Raw genomic sequence first — 20,799 nt, 5'->3', positions numbered from 1 at the left:
TCTCACTAGATACATTTTAAGGTATTACTTGATGCTTATTTAGTCTTTAAATGCTCAGTTCTAAATAATAATTACTCAGCATCTCTCTTGTACACTGTGTTATTTCTGTATCTTCTGAAATGCGTTCCCACTGATGACGGTAGATTTGAGATGCCCTGCTGGAGCATTCTTTCAGAGATCAAATATAATGGTCTGAAATAAGCGGGAACAGATGGACTCAGATCTGTTTTTGGAAGGTTGATGCAAGGGATTTGTATTGTCTAATCACTCTTGAATTAAAAAAAAGGTTTTCTGTTTTTATAAGAAGCCTGTTTTTCTAAACAAATTGCATAAATCACATTACAAGCAAAGACCTGGACATGCAGTGGAGAATACTAATATACCTCTAATACATTGTACAAAACAAATAATTTATTTGTACTTAAGCACTTTTGAGATTTTGAGTATGCAGTTTACAATTTATGCAAATATTAAATGTTTGTTTCATTGGAAAAAAAAAACATTGAAAATCTTCAGATTGTAAAATGCAAATTGTATTCTGAGAATCAAACAGTAAATTTCAGATTTTTTGAGATTTCCTTCTCATTTTGTCTTGGATTACAGTAAATAGTTTATTTTCTTTATTTATTGATTTATTTTTTTATTTTGCTTTTTCAATCTTGACCATATCAGTAATGTCAAGCTTTTTTTGATATATATATATTATTGTCATCTCAATCAGAGTTATTAGCCCCCCTGAATTATTCGCCCCCTCTTTATTTTTTCCCCAATTTCAGTTTAACTGAGAGAACATTTCGTCAACTCATTTCTAAACATAATAGTTTTAATAAATAATACCTGATATCTTTTATCTTTGCCATGACAGTAAATAATATTTTACTAGATTTTTTTAAGACTTCTACACAGCTTGAAGTGACATTTAAAGGCTTAACTACGTTAATCAAGTTACCATTATTATGGCGATGCAGTGGCACAGTAGGTAGTGCTGTCGCCTCACAGCAAGAAGTTTGCTGGTTCGAACCTCTGCTCAGCTCAGTTGGCGTTTCTGCGTGGAGTTTAAAATATTATGTTTGTGGTGAAAGTGTCAATTGAAAGTTGCTGCTTAATCTGAGGCATTCTGATGTTGTGCTGATTTTATTAGTTCTCTAATGGAATTACCAAATGAGTCAAATTAAACAAACCATACTAGACAGATAGTGTTTTGTGTTCAGCATGTGGCTTGCGGTCAGTAATCGTTACAGAGAAAACAATTTTCAGATTGTTTCCACAACACTTACAGAGGAAAACTACAGCCTATTCTAGACTCAGAGACGGAACTAGAACTACTTAAAGTGTAAACAAACCCAGACATAAATAAAGCAACAAACAAACAAATAGATCAAATGTGTAAATGAGCTTTTTTGTTGCCCCTTCAATAATCTTTTTATAATAGTAGCGCCGCCATCTAGTGGTGAAAAACTGAGACGGTTGTTGCAAAATCTTGAGGTAAAAATGTGTTCAGACAGTTGAAGTCAGAATTATTCGCCCCCCTGTTTAGTTTTTCCTCAATTACTGTTTAACGGAGAGATTTTTTTTCAACACATTTCTAAGCATAATAGTTTTAATAACTCATCTCTAATAACTGATTTATTTTATCTTTGCCATGATGACAGTAAATAACATTTGACTTGATATTTTTAAGACACTTCTATACGGCTTAAAGTGACATTTAAAGGCTTAACTAGGTTAATTAGGTTAACTAGGCAGATTAGGTAATGAGGCAAGCTATTGTATATCGATGGTTTGTTGTGTAGATTATCTAAACAATAAAGCTTAAAGGGGCTAATAATTTGGTCCTTAAAATTGTTTTTAAAAAAATTAAAAACTGCTTTTATTCCAGCCGAAATAAAACAAATAAGACTTTCTCCAGAAGAAGAAATATTATCAGACATACTGTGAAAATATTGACACAGTGGCGCTTTAGGCAGTGCTGTCGCCTCACAGTAAGAAGGTCACTGGTTCGAGCCTCAGCTGGGTCAGTTGGCGTTTCTGTGTGGAGTTTGCATGTCCTCCCTGCATTCGCGTGGGTTTCCTCCGGGTGCTCCAGTTTCCCCCACAGTCCAAAGACATGCGGTACAGGTGAATCGGGTAGGCTAAATTGTATTTAGTGTATGAGTGTGAATGAGTGTATATGGATGTTTCCCAAAGATGGGTTGCAGCTGGAAGAACATCCGCTGTGTAAAAACATGCTGGATAATTTGGCGGTTCATTCCGCTGTGGCGACCCCGGATCAATAAAGGGACTAAGCCGAAAAAGAAAATGAATGAATGATTTATTCTCTACAACACCAGACACACAAGAGTTCATTTTTAAACAGATAAACAAAACAGACAGGGACACATTTTTAATGCATTTCTTTATTGTTTTTCTCCCTCTTCCATCATCCCCTCATCCTCCTCCTTTTATTTCTCCTCCTCATCATTCTTCTGCTCATCCTGCTGCTTATTTTCTGCTTTCGATTTCTCTTCTTCACCTTCTCCTCCTCCTCCTCCTCCTCCTCCTCCTCCTTTATCTCCTCTTTCATGTCCATCATCTCCATGTCCTCCTCCTCATTCTTCTTCATCTCCTCTTTCCTCCTGCTCCTTCTCTCCTTCTTCTCCTCTTTCTTCCTAATCTTTCTCCTTTTCCTTTCCTTCTTCTTCCCCTCCTTCTTAATCGTGCCGCCCTCCTCCTCCTTCTCCATCATCATCTCCTCCATCTTCTCCTCTTTTATCATTCTCCCTTTCCTTCCATCCTCCTCCTCAATCTTGCCCTCCTCCTTCTTGTCCATCATTGTCTCCTCCGTTTTCTCCTGCTCTTTCTTCCTTCTCCTTCTCCTCTTCTTCTCCTTCATCTCCTCTTTAATCTTGCCCTCCTCCTCCTCTTGTTCTCCACAGGATGAAGTAGTTTTCTTCATTAATATTTCTCCTTGGCTGACATTTATCTCATCTTCCACACAAGGCTCTCTGTGTATCATGGGAGTCACTATGATTTGATGATGCTCAATCGTTGAGTTGCGCAGAAAGTCATCTGTTAAAAGAGAAATGAAGTGGTTACACATTTTACAAAGTGATTTTCAACAAGATGTTAAAGTTTACAATTTATTAATAGCAGTATAGACTGATATGTTGATGTAAACATGTTCATTTACCATCAGCGTCTTTGGGTGGAGAGATTGGGAGATCTATTTGCTCTTCCTCCTCCTCTTCATTCTCCAGCTCGATTTCTTTATTAGGGGTGAGGCAGGAGATTGTCAGGTGTTTCCTGCAAGATCTGAGGAATGATGCCAGCCGGCTCTTTTTTCTCTTCCTCTCTTTCACCTCCTCGTCTGTTAAAAGAGAAATGATTGTAGTTGACTCACTTTTCCACAGTCATTTGACAGGAAATTAACATTTACAGTTTTTATAACATCCCTTATTACATATAAATTAAAATATCCTAATTTGTGTCCAGAAGATTAGCAAAGGTCTTAGAGGATTGGAACTACTGTACATGAGGGGGAGTAATTAATAACAAATATACATTTTTTGGTAAATTAATCCTTTAAGGTCTGTCAATTATGGGTCTAACAAGAGCCTAGACAGCCCAAAAACTGGACAGAAGGGGGCTTAAATAATCTGAAATCAGGAAAACCCCTGAATAATCAAATTACAGTGTGAATATGACTCACCATGGCCATTTTCAGGCATTTGTTCAAGCTGTGCTGTGTTTTTGCCAGCTTTGAGGAAAGAGGGTATCTTGAAAAATCTCCTTTTCCTCTTTTCCTCCATTCTTGGTTGTTCTTTTTCCAGTTTGAAACTCTGTGCTAGGGTGTGTGAAACTTTCTCAGTGATGTTTGCAGAGACAATCTCGGTCTTGCACCGTGGATTGCTAAACAGCGAATTACTGTCAATGACAAACCGCAAAAACACTTCCACACAACCACAAAACCACAAACGCACTGAGCTTTACTCGATGATGCGGGGCTTTGCATACAGTTCAGAACGCATTCTAAATGATGTGATGATGTGATCGATATACTGCAACTATGGTAACAGGACACTTCTCTAAAATGTTTTCCTTTAAAAGAAATGACTGAGGACACATGAACAGGACATAAAAACAAATGTCAGCTGCATAAATCAAGAATCTCTTATTAATAAATAATAAATTCCTTTATAAGAAACAAAAGCTGGTTTATTTGTGAGTTTAAAAAAATAATTAATTAAAATTTAATATATTTGGTGACAAAGGACTTGAAATAAAGGTTTTGTGAAACCCAAATCCAATTTTAAATATAAAACCGTTCAGAAGTTAGGGTCGGCAATACTTAAACTATTTGAGTATTATTATAGTTATCATAATTGATATTAAATAATAACATATTAATATTATCGTTATTCTTGTTTTCAGCACCACATAATCCTTGATTTGTCGATCAATAAACTTGTGTAATTAAACAAGTTGAAATAAATTATAGATTTTTTATTGATTTCAAACCAAAAAAGCATCATAAATCTGAAACATAAATACAAATAATAGCTTTTTCAGTAATCGTCTTCAATTTAAGCCACATTTATTGTGAATCTGCATTCATTTTTGTCATTTTATTGACAGCTCTGGTCTACATTCATTTTTATGAGTTCATATTTAGCTTGTTGTTGTGAACAACATAAGTGTTCAGTGTTTAATAATAAAGTTGGTAAATCATTTAGCCTAAATTCTCATTTTATGGCGTATGTTCTTCTCAGGTACCTCTAGAGGGCAGCATTTACTCGTATTTCATTCCAGTAATTCAGTTCATGCAATCTGTGATTTCAATTGCAATTGTTGAATTATTTCTCCAGTTATTCTATTATTTCACACACGGCCATAATAATAATAATAATGATAATGATAATAATAATGTGATTAGATTCAGGGGCAACACGATAGCTCAGTGGTTAGCACTGTCGCCTCCAAGCAAGCACATCGCTGGGTCAGTTATTGTTTCTGTGTGGAGTTTGCATGTTCTCCCTGTGTTGGTGTGGGTTTCCTCTGGGTGCTCTGTTTTTTTCCAACAAGCGTGGATTTCATGCTCAAAATGTAATGAAAATTTTTAAAATCTATCAAAAAATACTATACTTGGATCATGCAGTATCTTACAAGATATCCTATTTATTTATAAGGTTTTAATTTTATTTGTTCATCCATCAGGCTATAGTAATTAGGTAGGCTTCATCATAAACAGCCTTTCAGTACAGGCCTACAGCAAATTAACAAGAGTTTGGCCTCATAAAATAATCTCCCAAACAGCTGTCAAAATTGACCAAAAACAATACATTTTATTCTGTCACTAGTTGATATATATATATATATATATATATATATATATATATATATATATATATATATATATATATATATATATATATATATATATATATATATATATATATACAATGGTAAATATTTTTCTTTTCAGAATGTTTATTAGTGATGCATGCAACGATTACAGAATAACCCAAAAAATACAAAGAATGGCAATCACTGATTTTTGAAATCACTTTCAACAATTGCAAAACGAGACTGAAAGGGCAGAAGCACAGCTTCATCTGACAGAGGAACAACTGACTCTAACCAAACTGCAGCAAACCAAGGCCAGACTTGAGATCCGCCTTCTAAAGGCTACGCTCAGACAAGCCGGTCTCTCCACATCAGATGAGGAAGACTGAAATTATTGTGGAGGTTTTGACATTGTCTTTTTTTTTCTTCAATACATCTGTATTTAAAACTTGTTATAAATATCCTCAATGTACAGTGCTTGTGTTATAGGTCTCAGATGAGCGGACTGCTAGAACAGGATAGGGTGGGGTTTTTATTTTATTTTATTTTTATTTTTTTTAAATGTTTGTTTTTTCATTTCAAATAAAAATAAAGTTATATTGACCCCACACTGGCTATTCTACTTGTCACTCTTTACATATCTCTAGTTCTACAGTGTGATCTTGTTTGAGCACTGGTTATCCAGATTTAGGGATCTTGAAAAGTTCCTATCCAGATCAAATTGATCCAACCCGATGTTGCTTTGAAAAACTGGCTCAAAAAGTAAGCTGGATTACGTGATCACGGATTGCAAAAACAAGATTACTAATTTCGGATCAATTATATCTGAATTAAACGTTTTGAAAAAAACGGGCCCTGATGGGATCAGTTTAATCCAGATTTTTTTGGATCAAAGTGATCTAAATCCTCCTAAAAAGGTTTGAAAAACCCAAACTTAAGGTTTGATCTGGATCAAAACCAAGATTGGATTATGTGATCTAATCCAATTATGTAATCTGTTTTTTCTTTTGAAAAACCCATTTTCAAGATTTGACCCAATTTGTTATCCAAAATCCTAGTGGATTACTTTTGTAAAACCGGGCCTACAAGGTTGCTGACCCCTTATATATAGACTTAAATTCAATTTATTTATTTATTTTTAACTGTTTTTACAGTGTATGTTATTTTAAAAAACATTTAATAATTTTGTATATTGTGAGGTTTATTTCTAGTTACCCAACTCAAACATTCCATGTATTCTGAAATGTTTACGTTTTGAGTCAGGGTTTGAGTTTGAGTATAATCTGTGGAGACAGCAGAGGGCGCTGTAGCATTTGTTTCCCACGGATCTTACAAACAAACACACGGTTTTCATCCCATTGATTCTTTTTGTTTGTTTGTTTGTTTTCATTAGATTAGGCTAGTCAGTTACAAAGCAACTATTCTAAAAAAATCATTTAAGACCATTATATAAAATAAGTATATATAACACTTTTGGAATCATTACTCTAGTCTTCAGTATCAAATAGTCTTTCAGCAGTGCTGATTTGCTGCTTAAGTAACTTTTTGTATAACTATCAATGTGGAAAAACAGTTGTTTTTTAAACACACCTTTATTAATAATCAAGTACACATTAAAGTCTGGTATAGATATTTATATTGAGGTATTATATTCGCACATTCATTCAGTGGCATCTTGTGTCTAGGCATGGGCCGATACAAGATTCTGACGGTATGATAACCTTGGATAAAAATGTCACGGTTTCACGGTTCCGTGTTTTTGTGATTATTGCTCTAAAATATATTCTTTTCAAATGTCCGGGTCTGAAACTTTTCCCCTTTTGTACACAATAGATTTTATTTTGAGAAACATTAAAAATATTTTGGAGCAGTAAACGTGTCGGGCTAAATATTTAAATGAATCATTGACTTCTGCTCTCTTCAATTGCTTTAAAAACACTGATTTATTTACAATTTTAAAGGACATCTTTGAATATCTTTCTGCTGGACATACTGTTGTCCTAAAAAATAGTAAACATACCTTAGGAAAGGTAGTGCAGAAAATTTGAATGATTTTAAAACCTTGATTTTTCCAAACTGCAGGCATACCTTGAAAACAGAAGTTTTCGTCTCATGCCTACCTGTGACATGCTCCCTATATTGTTACCATGGTATTTTGAAAATTCGGTCAGAATTCACATGTAAGAATGACTTGAAATCAACATTAGCACTGTTTATTTGTCTGTCAACAATGTTGTAAATTGATAGTCATTGGCTGCTAATAAACAGAATTTGCAAAGAATATTTCTGTGAAATTATATTATTAAGGAGAAAGTGTGAATGTGTAAACATAAAAACTTGACCCCAATGATAGTTTTCATGGTAAATAATTCCAAATACGAGCTGCTTTTTGGCATATATGTATGTAATTGTGTTTAATAATTTGATTTTATGTCATTATTTTTTAAAGAAATTATAAATCATGCTATCAAAACATACAAATCACTGTTACAGTAAAAGTATTTTTTTATTCCCTTTTACAGTGTCATTCTTTTGCCTGGACTGATGGTGACTGATGAACTTCTGAATCATCCAACGCCTTCATTCTTGTGCACTTTTTGAAGGTAACGCTGGCTATATATGTATATATATGTTGTTGTTGTTGATCAATTTGGGGTCACTTTAAGTGGTATAGAAATACCTAGAGATATGAGCATGCATTTTCTCGCTAGGTGCATTTTAAGGTATTACTTGATGCTTATTTAGTCTTTTAATGCTCAGTTCTAAATAATAATTACTCAGCATCTCTCTTGTACACTGTGTTATTTCTGTATCTTCTGAAATGCGTTCCCACTGATGACGGTAGATCATTGAGATGCCCTGCTGGAGCATTCTTTCAGAGATCAAATATAATGGTCTGAAATAAGCGGGAACAGATGGACTCAGATCTATTTTTGGAAGGTGATGCAAGGGAATCTGACGAGTGCTTCGAAGTTTGCGTTGCAATCTTGGTTGCTTTCCAGTAATTTTTAGAGTCTGAGTTAAGTATTGATGTTTGTTGTGGTATTGTCTAATCACTCTTGAATTAAAAAAAAAAAAAAAGGTTTTCTGTTTTTAGAAGAAGCCTGTTTTTCTAAACAAAGTGCATAATTCATATTAAAAGCAAAGACCTGGGGCCTCATGTATCAACGCTGCGTACGCACAAAAACTTTGCGTACGCCAGGTTTTACGCTCAGAATCGCTCACGTTTGGATTTACTAACAATGAACTGAACGTGGGAATGTGCGCAGCTTCACGGCAGCTTTCTGGCTGGCGTACGCACATTTTTTGTGCGTGTCTGTTTTATTTCCATTGGCGACTCCTAGAGGCAGTTGTGTTAAATTCTTCTCTACAAAGTGTCTGATCCTTGCAATGGCGTCTGTATGAGACGGGTTCATATAGTAGGTATGTAAGATTTCCATACCATACAGTTGACCAGCTAAACATTAAAGCACAATTTGCAGCAGTCGCCTGTTTTCCCAATGTAATCTGAGCAATCTACTGCACGCACATTGCTATAAAGACACTATTTGAAGATAAATTTGCATGCGTGAATCAGAAACATTTCCATTCAATAAATGTGCAAATAAAATATGATGCACAAACGTATTGATGATTCCTACTTGTCTTTCTCGTGATAAATAGTGGGCAAAATCTGATATGTAGCGGGAAAAAAAGAAGAAAGAATTCATCAGACGCTGGTTTCAAGCCGAGTTTATACTCGAATGTGTCTGTACATAATCACATGTTTCTTATGAGGTGCGCCACTGAGACTGCTAAAGGTACTGCAACATTTTACAGATATAAACCACACTATTTCTTTTTTTAATGCACTCAGTGCGATGTTCAGACCCAACTGTGTTAACTGCATCAGCTAAACTCTCCCACTCTATTTTTTTCTTTTGTTGTTAATTCCGGAGAACAAACTTGCAAATAACACCGCGAAAGCAGCACCTCCAATTCACATTCTGTTCAAAGTTTCTCTTTTTGCTTGCTTTTTCCATTGCTTTTTCGTTGGGTTTTGCCATTAGCATAGTCATTAGCATATTCATACGGGGGAGGAGGCAGGGAGGGGTTTTGTGCTCGTGCATGTTGCGCTCAGTTTCACGTTCATTCAGATGTACAAAAGAATATGCGTGAGATTCGGCGTACGCAGTGTTTCATACATCTGAATTTTTTTCTGCGTACGCACATTTACAGCTTTGTGCGTACGCAATGTTTTAGTAAGATTTCCACGCAAGTCTTCGTACATGAGGCCCCTGAATTTTTTTCTGCGTACGCACATTTACAGCTTTGTGCGTACGCAATGCTTTAGTAAGATTTCCACGCAAGTCTTCGTACATGAGGCCCCTGGACATGCAGTGGAGAATACTAATATACCTCTAATACATTATACAAAACAAATAATTTATTTGTACTTAAGCACTTTTGAGATTTTGAGTATGCAGTTTACAAATTCTGCATATATTAAATGTTTGCAAAAAAAAAAAACTGACTTGTTTGCTTCTGTGTAGTGTAAATTTTGTCTTCATTTATTTTATTATTATTATTAGTAGTAGTAGTAGTAATTTTTCTGCTTTTTGATTTTTAAAACTTTTTTTAATATATATAGTTTGTCTATTTATTTTTAATTATTTTCAGATTATTACTATATATTTTTTATAATCTTTTTTTTGCCTTATCTCAACATATCAGTAATGTCAAACTTGTTTGATTAGATATGATCTATAATTTGTCGAGTGTCTTGACTGTATGTTTCCAGTAGGTGGAGCTGTTTACTCACTCTCATTCTGACCATGGTAAGAGTACCTCCTAAAAACATACATTAGTATATCAGCTTTTCTAAACTATTTAATTGTAAGGCGGATGTGTAGATTATGCAAGACATTTTTTTTTGTTCTTAGTAGCTTTTGTCTGTGTGTATTAGTCACATTGCAGGAAGAACTAAAAGCTATAAAGATGAAATGCATGTTATGGGACTGCTTCATAATCTGCTCTAAAAACCAATGTTATTTGCGTAAACGCAACGGTTCAAGCCTGTCATGAACATGTGCTGCACCACGGCTCTGACAGAGAGCGTCTCGTTTGAAAGAATCCTCGCCAGATGTCTGACCCGTATTCTCTCAAACCCCTGCTGCCAAATGCTCTTAGTTAACAATGAAAATGACCTAAATTAGTGGAATACAACATCTTAAAGTGACAGATCCACCCCTAAAATTACCAATCTGTCTTCATTTACTAGCACTCATGTTGTTGCATATACTCAGATGCTCCAACAGGAACTTAAAAGCTGTTTAATTCAAATGTGTGTGATAAGCTGTGCAATTTGCTTGAGGAACATATTTAAAAAAAAGTTTATTTTTTCCACTTTCCTTTTTCCAGAGCTCACATTTACATCTGGCTGTTTAGAAGACGCTGTTATCTATAGACACTTTTAGATGGAGGCAAAAGATTTAACATTTGAGATTCAACAGTACTTTCAGCAGTAAATTAGGTTCCAGGAGATAAAAAAGACCAAAAAATGTCATTTGTAAATAATGGCAAGGCAAGTTTATTTATGTGGCACATTGGTAATTCAAAGTGCTTTACATAAACACGAATAAAAGATAAGAAAATAAAAACAACAAAGAATTAAAATGTTTAAAATTAAATAAAAATGTGTTAAACAGGTTTTAAAAGAATAAAAAAGAAAAGAAAGACAGAATAGTGCGACCTGTGGGATGTAGCACAGTGCTCATTCAGTAAAGGCACAGCTAAGCAGATGTGTTTTCAGTCATGATTTGAATGTGCTTAATGTTGGAGCACATCTGGTCATTTCTGGAAGCTGATTCCAGCAGTGGGGGGTGCAGTAGCTGAAAGCGGATTCACCCTGCTTTGACTGAACTCTTGGAATTTCTAATTTACTTGGTCGTAATGATCTGAGTGATCTGCTATAGGTTTGTATTCAGTGAGCATATCTGTAATCTATTGAGGTTCTAGGCCATTTAATGATTTATAGAAAAGTAATAATACTTTTAAATCTATTCTGAATGTAACTGAGAGCCAGTGTAAGACCTGAGGACTGATGTGACAGGTATCGTTTTTGACTGATACAAATTTTAATATACAATTGTATTCCAGTGTATCCCAATTCCAATATTTGTGAGTTTTTTTTTTGTTATTGTCATTAATCTAAATGTATTTTTATGATTTAATTGAGCAATTACACATGCGGTGCAATGATCATTATTGTCTATTTCTAATATTATTGTCTGACATTTTTATATTTTTTATTTTCCTTTTCGATCTTGAACATCTTTAATGTCAAACTTTTTTCATTATATAGTGGATGATTTGTCTTATTTATTAATTATTTCATTTGGTCTTAGAAAGTGTGTAACTGTTCTAATGTTAGATTTCGTTGCAGACACTGTTCAGCTAAGAGGCTCCTTTCATAACTAGGCCTGTCACAAAAATCAATCAAAAAAATCAATCAATCAATCGACTTATCGTGCAATACTTGGGGATGACCTCAATATTTTTTGCCATTTCAATATACATTTGCAAATTCACAAATAATGTTTACAATGACATTTACATTCTACATCACTGGTGTCTGTTTATAATTGGACATTTACCTAATAGAACATTTAATAGTGTATATAATAGGACATTTACCTTTTTAACATCAAATTATAGGATCTAAATAACCTGAAGAATGATAAGTATTTTAAAGTGTTTAGGGCTATTTCCATTATTATGATGTTATTTAATCATTATTTAATCAGTGGCATAAAATAATCTCAAAATGACAATATTATCGACAATATTATTGCAAAAATTTCTGTGACAATTGATCACACAACTAAAAATTTTATTTGTGGCAAGCCTTAATTTATTTATGAAGAAACCTTTAGTTAGCTATATCTGCTTTTTTTGATGGTGTATTTAATATTTTGATGATTGTAAAAAAGTAGTTTGATAAATACTGGCAGCTGATGCTTTTCAGATTTTCAGGATTAATCATTGCTTTAGCACTAAGGGTGTGCAATATTGACCCAAAAGACTGTATTTTTAGCTGGAAGTGCCAAGTATCTGTCTTAATTGGTGGTTTACTTAGTCATTCGATCAAATTATTTGCTCACAAATGCTGATTAATGTGGAAACGAAGTCACTTATCATTGACTTATTGACTCATCTGTCATCATTGACATGTTTTGTTCAGAATCAGATAAATCAATACATTCTAAAGTCTGTCGTGTTGAGACACATAAATGTTTAACACATGCTCAATGGAAATATGTGCTTCAGTCTACATTTTACGCTCCTCGCACCCCACCGATCTGCATATTTTGCATGTCTCTCTTATTTACCCCAGCTGATTAAGATAACCAGCTCGTTAGAGCTCCGTGCATGACGTGTTCTGACTGACATGTCCCTACGCAGTGTGCGTTCTTCCCTAGTCCCTTTTCTTTCTTTGTTCTGTACCATAGCATAATATACCTCCGTAAATAAACACAATATAAACTCGCACATCACACACTTAAATTCCATTTTAATGAAACATTTGTGCTCCCTTCAAACTTAAATCATGGTGGAATGTCCTGTAGAGTCTACTTTGCTGGGCTCTTGTTGTTAGATTTAAACAATCGTCTCTCCCGAAAAGAGAATAATAGAAAATGTGCAGAGCAAAGACCAGTATTGAGAAACACTGCCCTGAGTATTTCAGAATCTCAAATATTTAGACAGCGCCCTCTAGTGGACATGTCATCTGAAAAATGCAATGACACAGTATTTTACGTTTTGCAGAGAACATAGAGTCAATGGAAATTTGTGCATCAGTCTACATTTTCCGCTCCTCGCACCCCACCGATCTGCATATTTTGCACGTCTCTCTTATTTACCCCTGCTGATTTAGACCAGTAGTTCTCAACGTGGGGGTCGCGAGTCAATGACAAGGGGTTTCTTGGTGATGCCCAAAACTCAAATAAATTTTATTAAACTATCTGAATTACTATATTTTATTCATAAGCCACGGAAGATAGTTAATAGTAGCATTAAAAAATAACAACATACAAATAGGCCATCAGCCTTAAATTTTTATAATAAAATGTAACTAAATAAAAGAATGACTATAAAAAACATTATATGGTTAATAGACTTGCATTTTTGTGTTGTCAATATGCTCATGTTTATATATGCCTATAGTTGTGTGTGCAATGTTTGGATATTTACAGTATGACATTCACTGACATTGTTATTTTGGGGGTCGCGGGCTGAAAAGTTTGGGAACCCCTGATTTAGACAACCAACTTGTTAGAAGAGCTCCGTGCATGACATGTGTTCTGACTGACATGTCCCTATGCAGTGTGCATTCTTCCCTAGTCCCTTCTCCTTCTTTGCTCTCTAATATACTTTTGTAAATAATTCCAGAATAAATCACCTTATGCACTAAAAATTCACTTGAAAGAAACCTATACGCTCCCTTCAAACTTAAATCATGGTGAAATATCCTATGGAATCCACTTTGCAGGGCACCTGTTGTTGAATTAGAACAAATGTCTTTCCTGAAAGGAGAAAAACAGGAGATATGCAGCGCCATGGGACGCAAGGACTAGGATTGAGAAACACTACACTAAGTAACATAATTCAGATTTTAAAAAATTAAAAAGAAAAACAGCACCCTCTATATATTTATATATATATATAAATACACACACACTACCTGACAAGTCTTGTTGTCAATCCCAGCTGTAAGAGCAACAAAGAATAACTTGACCTCTAGTTGATCATTTGGAAAAGTGTCAGAAGGTAGATTTTTCAGACGAATTATCGGTTTAACAGCATCCCAATCTTCAGAGAAATTCAGAGAATTTTCAGACAAATCAGTCAAGTTTGGTGAAGGAAAAATCATGGTTTGTGGTTAAATTGAGTATAGGGGGCATGTGAGAGATCTGCAGAGTGGATGGCAACATCAACAGCCTGAGGTATCAAGACATTTGTGCTGACCATTACATTACAAACCACTGAAGAGGGCAAATTCTTTAGCAAGATAGTGCTCCTTCTCGTACTTCAGCCTCCACATCAAAGGTCCTGAAAGCCAAGAAAGTCAAGCTGCTTTAGGAATGGCCAGCCCAGTCACCAGACATAAACATTATTGAGTATGTCTGGGGTAAGATGGAGGAGGCATTGAAAATGAATCCAAATAATCTTGATGAACTCTGGAAGTCCTGCAAGAACGCTTTCTTTGCCATTCCAGATGTCTTTATTAAGTTATTTGAGTCATTGCAGAGATGTATGGATGCAGTCCTCCAAGCTCATAGGAGTCAAACACAAAATTCATTCTTTCTCCACTGCACCATGACTTTATATTCTATACTTTACATTATTTCTGTTAAGTGACAAGACTTTTGTCTAAGCAAAGTCAGACCTTACTGTCCTAATTATATAATTAAAAATCAAGGCTTGATCATATTTTATTTTGTTAAAACAAGCGTAATCTAGAGCCCTTTGCCTTTTTATATAAGCCACTTCTGAAACCAAATGATCAACTAGAAGTCAAGTTATTATTTGTTGTTCCTAAAACTCGAACAGGCGACAAGACTTTTGTCAGGTAGTGTATAAAACACAGAACAAGAAAGAACAAACATTGGTTATACAAACAAATATACAGGGCAGCTAAAAATTTAGAATGGCTTTATCCTAACTGTATATCGTATCGTCTTTGAAAAAAAAAAACATACTGGAATATTTTAGTTTTTTTTATGTCTTAAATTAGTCTCACTCCAACAAGCAGTCAATTCTTTCAGACTATCAAGACATGTTTGTTACAATATATAATAGACACTAAATATCACACACTATTATGCAACCCTAAGGTGAACATTGTCTCAGCGTTAAGTGAATGTGTGTTTCACTGCATCCGCTACAGACGTTGATTAGCAGGTACACACTTCGGCATCTGCTCATGAAACAGGTGCTCTCATCAGCCATGCGTGTAACATCAAAAGCTCTCCTGACGAAAACGGTGAAGTGTTACCGCAGTTTAACAAATTGCAGTGGTGTGTATTATGCAATGGTCTTTCCTTCCTCCCGATAGTAAAGTCTGTTCTGTCGGTGGAGTTGCCCTGCTCTCTCGCATGTGTTTTTCTTCTCTCCTCCTTCACCGCAGACAAGAAGTGACAGTATCCCTCCTTCCTACACGCCCTTTCGGCTGACCTTTCCTGTCTGCTTTTCTCGGGTTCAGGCGAGAGTGATGAAGCCTCTCAGTGCTCAGGCCAGTATGACTAAGACAGAACAAGATTACCTGTGACATGGGCGGGAGAACAGAGGCGCTGAAGTGTTTGTTCAGTGACACGGGTTTGCTGCAGTGCATTGTGGGGCCGGAGTCAGTGCATGTTTCAATGAACTGCCTCATTCGTCTCGATATGACTCTCTTTCTTTTTGCTGTAATGGATGGGAACTAGGGCTGCACAAGTTATCGTTTCAGCATTGATATCGCAATGTGATCGTTTGCATATTCGCGCATATGCAATGTTGAAATTGTAGCATTTGTAACTTTAGTAACAATTATTTTTATCGAATTATTTTTACAGTGAAAACTTCCCAGTGTTATTTTTTTACATTTGAATATTTAATAAGAGTTCCTCAATACTGTTTAACTCTGTGGAAAAATATAAAATATTGTGTATTTTATTCATATCTTTTTATTTACTGTATTTTTTTGTACTTGTAGGTTGTTTATTATACATTAAGCAATCTAAGGGTGCTTACACACCTACACTTTTGTTTCGGAACGTATCTCGTTTGCCCAAGTAGCGCGGTTCAACAGGACAATCGCGCTCTGTTCCGCGCCAAAGTAATTGCTCCGAGATCGATTGAATGAGGTGGTCTCGGCTCAATTAAAACGAACCCTGGAGCGGTTCGATTGCAGTGAGAAAGCGATCCGATCCGAGCGCGGTTATATCACAGTGTTTTATGGACATGTAATAGGCTTACGGTGATATGAAGAGAGAATTATAAGTATGGCGGGAAGTTTCGTGAGTCTCCGGATGCCCGCAAACGAGGGATGATCTCCCAGTAATCTCGCGTCTCCCTCCCGGTCCTCAAATAGGCATCGTCGCGCACCCTTCTCACCCCTCCCCACCGCATCTCTCCTCAGACACGTCACGCGTGCGCACCCTGTCAATCACCACTAAATTACCCCCTCTCCTGACAGCTGAGCGGGACGCTGCAAAATAAACCCTGACACTCTGAACAATGTGAGGAGAGTTTACTCACACGTGACTTGTTTTAGCTCTTTTGGTCGGATTAGAAACATTGCAGTGTGAAAGCAAACCGCTCCAAGAGCAAAGAGCAACAATGTAACAATTGTAATCTCTGTTTCGGAACAACTGAATCGATTCACAGGTGTGAAAGCACCCTGAAATTCCAAAATATTTTCAAATAGAGATATTCAAGTCATTTATACAGTGGGTACGGAAAGTATTCAGACCCCCTTACATTTTTCACTCTTTGTTAAATTGCAGCTGTTTGCTAAAATCATTTAAGTTCTTCTTTTTTATTTTTTCAAAAAAACAGAATTATTGGCGTTTTTGCAGATTTATTAAAAAAGAAAAACTGAAATATCATATGTGATCTGAGTATTCAGACCATTTGCTCAGTATTTAGAAGCCCCCTTTTGATCTAATACAGCCATGAGTCTTTTAGGAAAGATGTAACACGTTTTTCACACCTGGATTTAGGGATCCTCTGCCATTCCTCCTTGCAGATCCTCTCCAGTTCTGTTAAGTTGGATTGTAAACATTGGTGGACAGCCATTTTTAGGGCTCTCCAGGGATACTCAATTGGGGAAAAGCTCTAGGAAGGGTTCTGGTCATCCCACACATCTTCCATTTAAGGATTATGAAGGCCACTGTGCTGTTAGGATCTTTAAGTGCAGTAGAATTTTTTGTAACCTTGGCCAGATCTGTGCCTTGCTACAATTCTGTCTCTGAGCTCTTCAGGTCATTCTTTTGACCTCTTGATACTCATTTGCTCTGACATGCATTGTGAGCTGAAGGGTCTTATACTGTACAGACGTGTGTGTGGTATGGCTGGGCGATGTCGACCAATTTGGCATCGTACAATGTCTGATGTCAAACATTGCGATTTACGATGGCATCATTGTCATAGGCGGAGGTGAATTAATTATTTATGAATAATTAATTAATTCGTAACTAATTAATTATTTGTAGCCTACCGTTTCAACTACCTGACCGACATGGTCTTTGTTTTACCCATAAACAAATCATAAAAAAAATAAAGATAAGTTGCACGCAAATTAGCACCCGTTAATTACTTTTTCCATGGGAGGTTGGTCGGTAAAAAAGGTGCACAACCAGCAGTATCTGAGGTTTTCACTAAAATGACTCAGTACAAGTGTGAAAGTGAAAGATTAAAGCAGTGTACTGATGCTGTGACACGTTAACTGATAGATTCAAAAGACAGAAGAGTCGTTAGATAGAGACAAGATCAATTAAATATCACCTTTAACAACTGTAGTGAGACGGGACCTAGCGGTACATCCTTGATAAACTGTCCGATGTGCACTGCTCTCTGGAGCTCAGAGTGTGTGTGTGTGGCTGTGTCTGTGTGTGGCTGTGTCTGTGTGTGATCATGTGATGTGCGTTTTCAGAGGACGGAGGGCTGTTCAGAAATGCTAGGTAAAACATGGTGTGGATGTGGATCATTTTCATTATAAAATGCCATTCTAACACTAAGACGTATTAGTGTAAACGGGGCCTAAGTGTGTATTTTTCGCGAGTGGGTTTGCGACGGGGGCGGGGCCGAGGATTGGCGATGCCGGCTCAGGATCGTGTTGTCTATTGGTCATCGGCGATGAACGATAGCATCGTCTATCGGCCCAACCCTAGTGTGTGGCTTTGTAGCGCAGTGGTTTGAGCCTTTGCTGAGTCAGTTGGCATATCTGTGTGGAGTTTGCATGTTTTCCCCGTGTTGGCGTAGGTTTCCTCCAGGTGCTCTGGTTTCCCATACAAGTCCAAACACATGTGGTATAGGTGAATTGAATTAACTAAATTGGCTGTAGTGTATGAGTGTGTATGGATATATCCCAGTGATAGGTTGTGGCTGGAATGGCATCCGCTGCGTAAAACAAATGCTGGATAAGTTGGTGGTTCATTCCGCTGTGGCGACCCCAGATTAATAAAGGGACTAAGTCGGAAAGGAAATGAATGAATGAGCTGGACTCAAATGAAGGTGTAGGACCATTTCAAGGATGATCAGAAGAAATGGACAGCACCTGACTTAAATATAGGAGTGTCACAGCAAAAGCCTCGATCACAATGCACTTTTCTCCCATAGACTTCCATTCATACACATGTAAATGCGGTAGACCAGAAACGCAAGCCTGTGCGACAAGTTTTACAGTATGCTGAGTTGCAAAGTTTAAGCTTGGTGAACTCTGACCTACAAAATCGCATCACAAGACTGTGGCTGTGTCCGGAACCGCCTACTACTCAGTAGGTACTGCATTTGAATTTAAACACACTACTTAGCCATTGGAAAGGTACTTTCTATACACTATGAATGTGAAAAGTAAGAATGGAATTCGGACGTACTACATCAGCCATTTTGTCATGGTCACGCAACCTACCTGCGTCAGTTGCGTCCCTTCACTTCCATTGATGAAAACTCTGTGGCGTGGCATCATGGGATAGCGCAGCGTGCACGGGATGCAATCTCGCCGGAAGTAGTAAGTCATCCGGGTATTTCTTGCATACTGATTTTCCAATTCTATGAATTCGGTCATACTATTCGTCTCGCATACTGATTTTAGCGTACTATATAGTATGGAAGTATGCGTTTTCGGACGTAGCCTGTGTGAGACCAATCGAAAAAAATGACATCTTTTGACCTCATGACCTCTTTGTACAGACATTTAAAATATAGATCAATCACTCGCTTAAAAAATAAATGTTTTCAATTGTTTGTTCCCACCCCTTTTCGCAGCACCTTATGATAGAGTTATGATAGAGTAAAGCTCAAACTCTAGTGTGACTGTGGCAAAAGGCGACTACTTAGTCCTGAATACTCAGATCACTTATTACATTTCAATTTTTTAACAAATCTGCATAAATGTCAACAATTCTGTGTTTTTCTGTCAATAGGGGCTGCTGTGTGTACATTTAATGAGGAAAAAATTTACTTAAAGGATTTTAGCAAATGGCTGCAAAAAAAACTAAGTGAAAAATTTAAGGCGGTCTGAATACTTTTCTTACCCACTGTATGTCACAGAACAGCAAAACATTGAAATGCTAGATTTTTCCGAAATCGTGCAGCCCTAGTGGGAACATCTGTGAATAAAAAAAGAGAAGCTCACACTATCATCAGCCATTATTTCATTACTCTGAATGTTGAAGTGTGCAGAGAGCCGAAGTAGGTTTAATGACGACAGCAGCATCATGTCAACATGCTGTGTGGATGTGACATTTAGCTCTCACAGGGCTCGATCATCCTGATGCATTGCACACATGATTGTGTGAAATGTAGAGAGTGAATTATGGGGTTTTGTATTGATGGCGGGTTTTATTTTCAGTTCTACACGACTGGAATAATTCCAGCAGCTTGTTGTTTCACAGTAGAAATGTTTTCGACACTGCTTTTGGAGACAAGCTGTTGGATTTGTAGAGATTCCTGTTGGTAAATGATGAAACACTATACTGGAGTCGAGGCAGGATGTTTGACTTCACGACTACACTAGTCAAAAGTTTGGAAGCGCTGATGTTATTTAATGTTTTGAAAGAGTATTTTCCCCTCATAATAAAAAAAAAGATGATATTCAAAAGTGTTACATGCAAAACATACATTTATTTTACACAAAATGTAATTTATATCTGGCATGTAAAGCTGAAATTTCAGCCTTATTATCTTACTATTATTATGATTTTTACCGTTTATTATTAACCATAAAACAATATTTATATTAACTATTCTGGGGTGCATTTCCCAAAACCATTGTTAGCCAAATAAGGTTGCAAATTCCATTGTTACAAACACAGTTTGTTGTTTTCCCGTTTCCCAAATCCGTCGCTCCAACGAACATTCGCAAACTGCGTCGCAAACTTGAGGACTCGCAACTACAGCTCTGGAGCTGTCGAGCTGTCGTTAAAAACATAGTTCCGGGCTGTGTTCTATTCCCACTTATCCCACCTATGCCCTATTCATTTAGAACATTCTAACATTCACAGTTGGAATTATTAAAAATAAAAAAGCATTAAGGTCATTTCTCTAGTTGTAATTTGCTTCCAAACTATTTTTACAGTTCAGTTTTAGCGATCTTCATGTTTACAATTGTGTTCCATTCGCAGTGCACTTTGAAAACATTGATGTCATTTTGAACACAGCCTCATGGCGAAAGCTATAGGTGACCCATGATTTAAAAGTGGAATTTATGTTACGTATCCAAAGCTTGTGAAAACA

General features: G+C 36.4%; 1 protein-coding gene and 1 long non-coding RNA gene across 6 annotated transcripts in view; one reads left to right on the top strand and one right to left on the bottom strand.

The window, feature by feature from the left end:
* LOC103911773 (uncharacterized) overlaps positions 1-20,799 on the top strand; it is a 281,613-nt gene that overhangs the window by 151,486 nt on the left and 109,328 nt on the right. For all 5 annotated transcript variants that reach the window (XR_012386505.1, XR_012386506.1, XR_012386503.1 and 2 more), the window contains one exon: positions 7,845-7,925. This is a non-coding gene — a long non-coding RNA (uncharacterized lncRNA). The remainder of the gene's footprint in view (positions 1-7,844; positions 7,926-20,799) is intronic.
* Positions 661-5,012, bottom strand: LOC137490696 (uncharacterized). Its single transcript, XM_068219291.2, has 3 exons — positions 3,689-5,012; positions 3,170-3,346; positions 661-3,048 (listed from the first exon to the last, which is right to left on the bottom strand). The coding sequence occupies exons 1-3, from the start codon at positions 3,786-3,788 to the stop codon at positions 2,420-2,422; spliced, it is 906 nt and encodes a 301-aa protein (XP_068075392.1). The 5' UTR covers positions 3,789-5,012; the 3' UTR covers positions 661-2,419.

This window comes from Danio rerio, chromosome 10, assembly GCF_049306965.1.
Source record: "Danio rerio strain Tuebingen ecotype United States chromosome 10, GRCz12tu, whole genome shotgun sequence".
Classification (NCBI taxonomy): domain Eukaryota; kingdom Metazoa; phylum Chordata; class Actinopteri; order Cypriniformes; family Danionidae; genus Danio; species Danio rerio.
Note: the sequence above shows the minus strand (reverse complement) of the source record. Positions and strands in the feature narration are given on the sequence as shown.

Coding starts and splice junctions, on each gene's coding strand:
- LOC137490696 (XM_068219291.2), bottom strand. CDS start 3,788: ATGGAGGAAAAGAGGAAAAGGAGATTTTTCAAGATACCCTCTTTCCTC. Junction 3,347..3,688: donor AATGCCTGAAAATGGCCATG/GTGAGTCATATT, acceptor CTCTTTTAACAG/ACGAGGAGGTGAAAGAGAGG. Junction 3,049..3,169: donor TCCACCCAAAGACGCTGATG/GTAAATGAACAT, acceptor CTCTTTTAACAG/ATGACTTTCTGCGCAACTCA.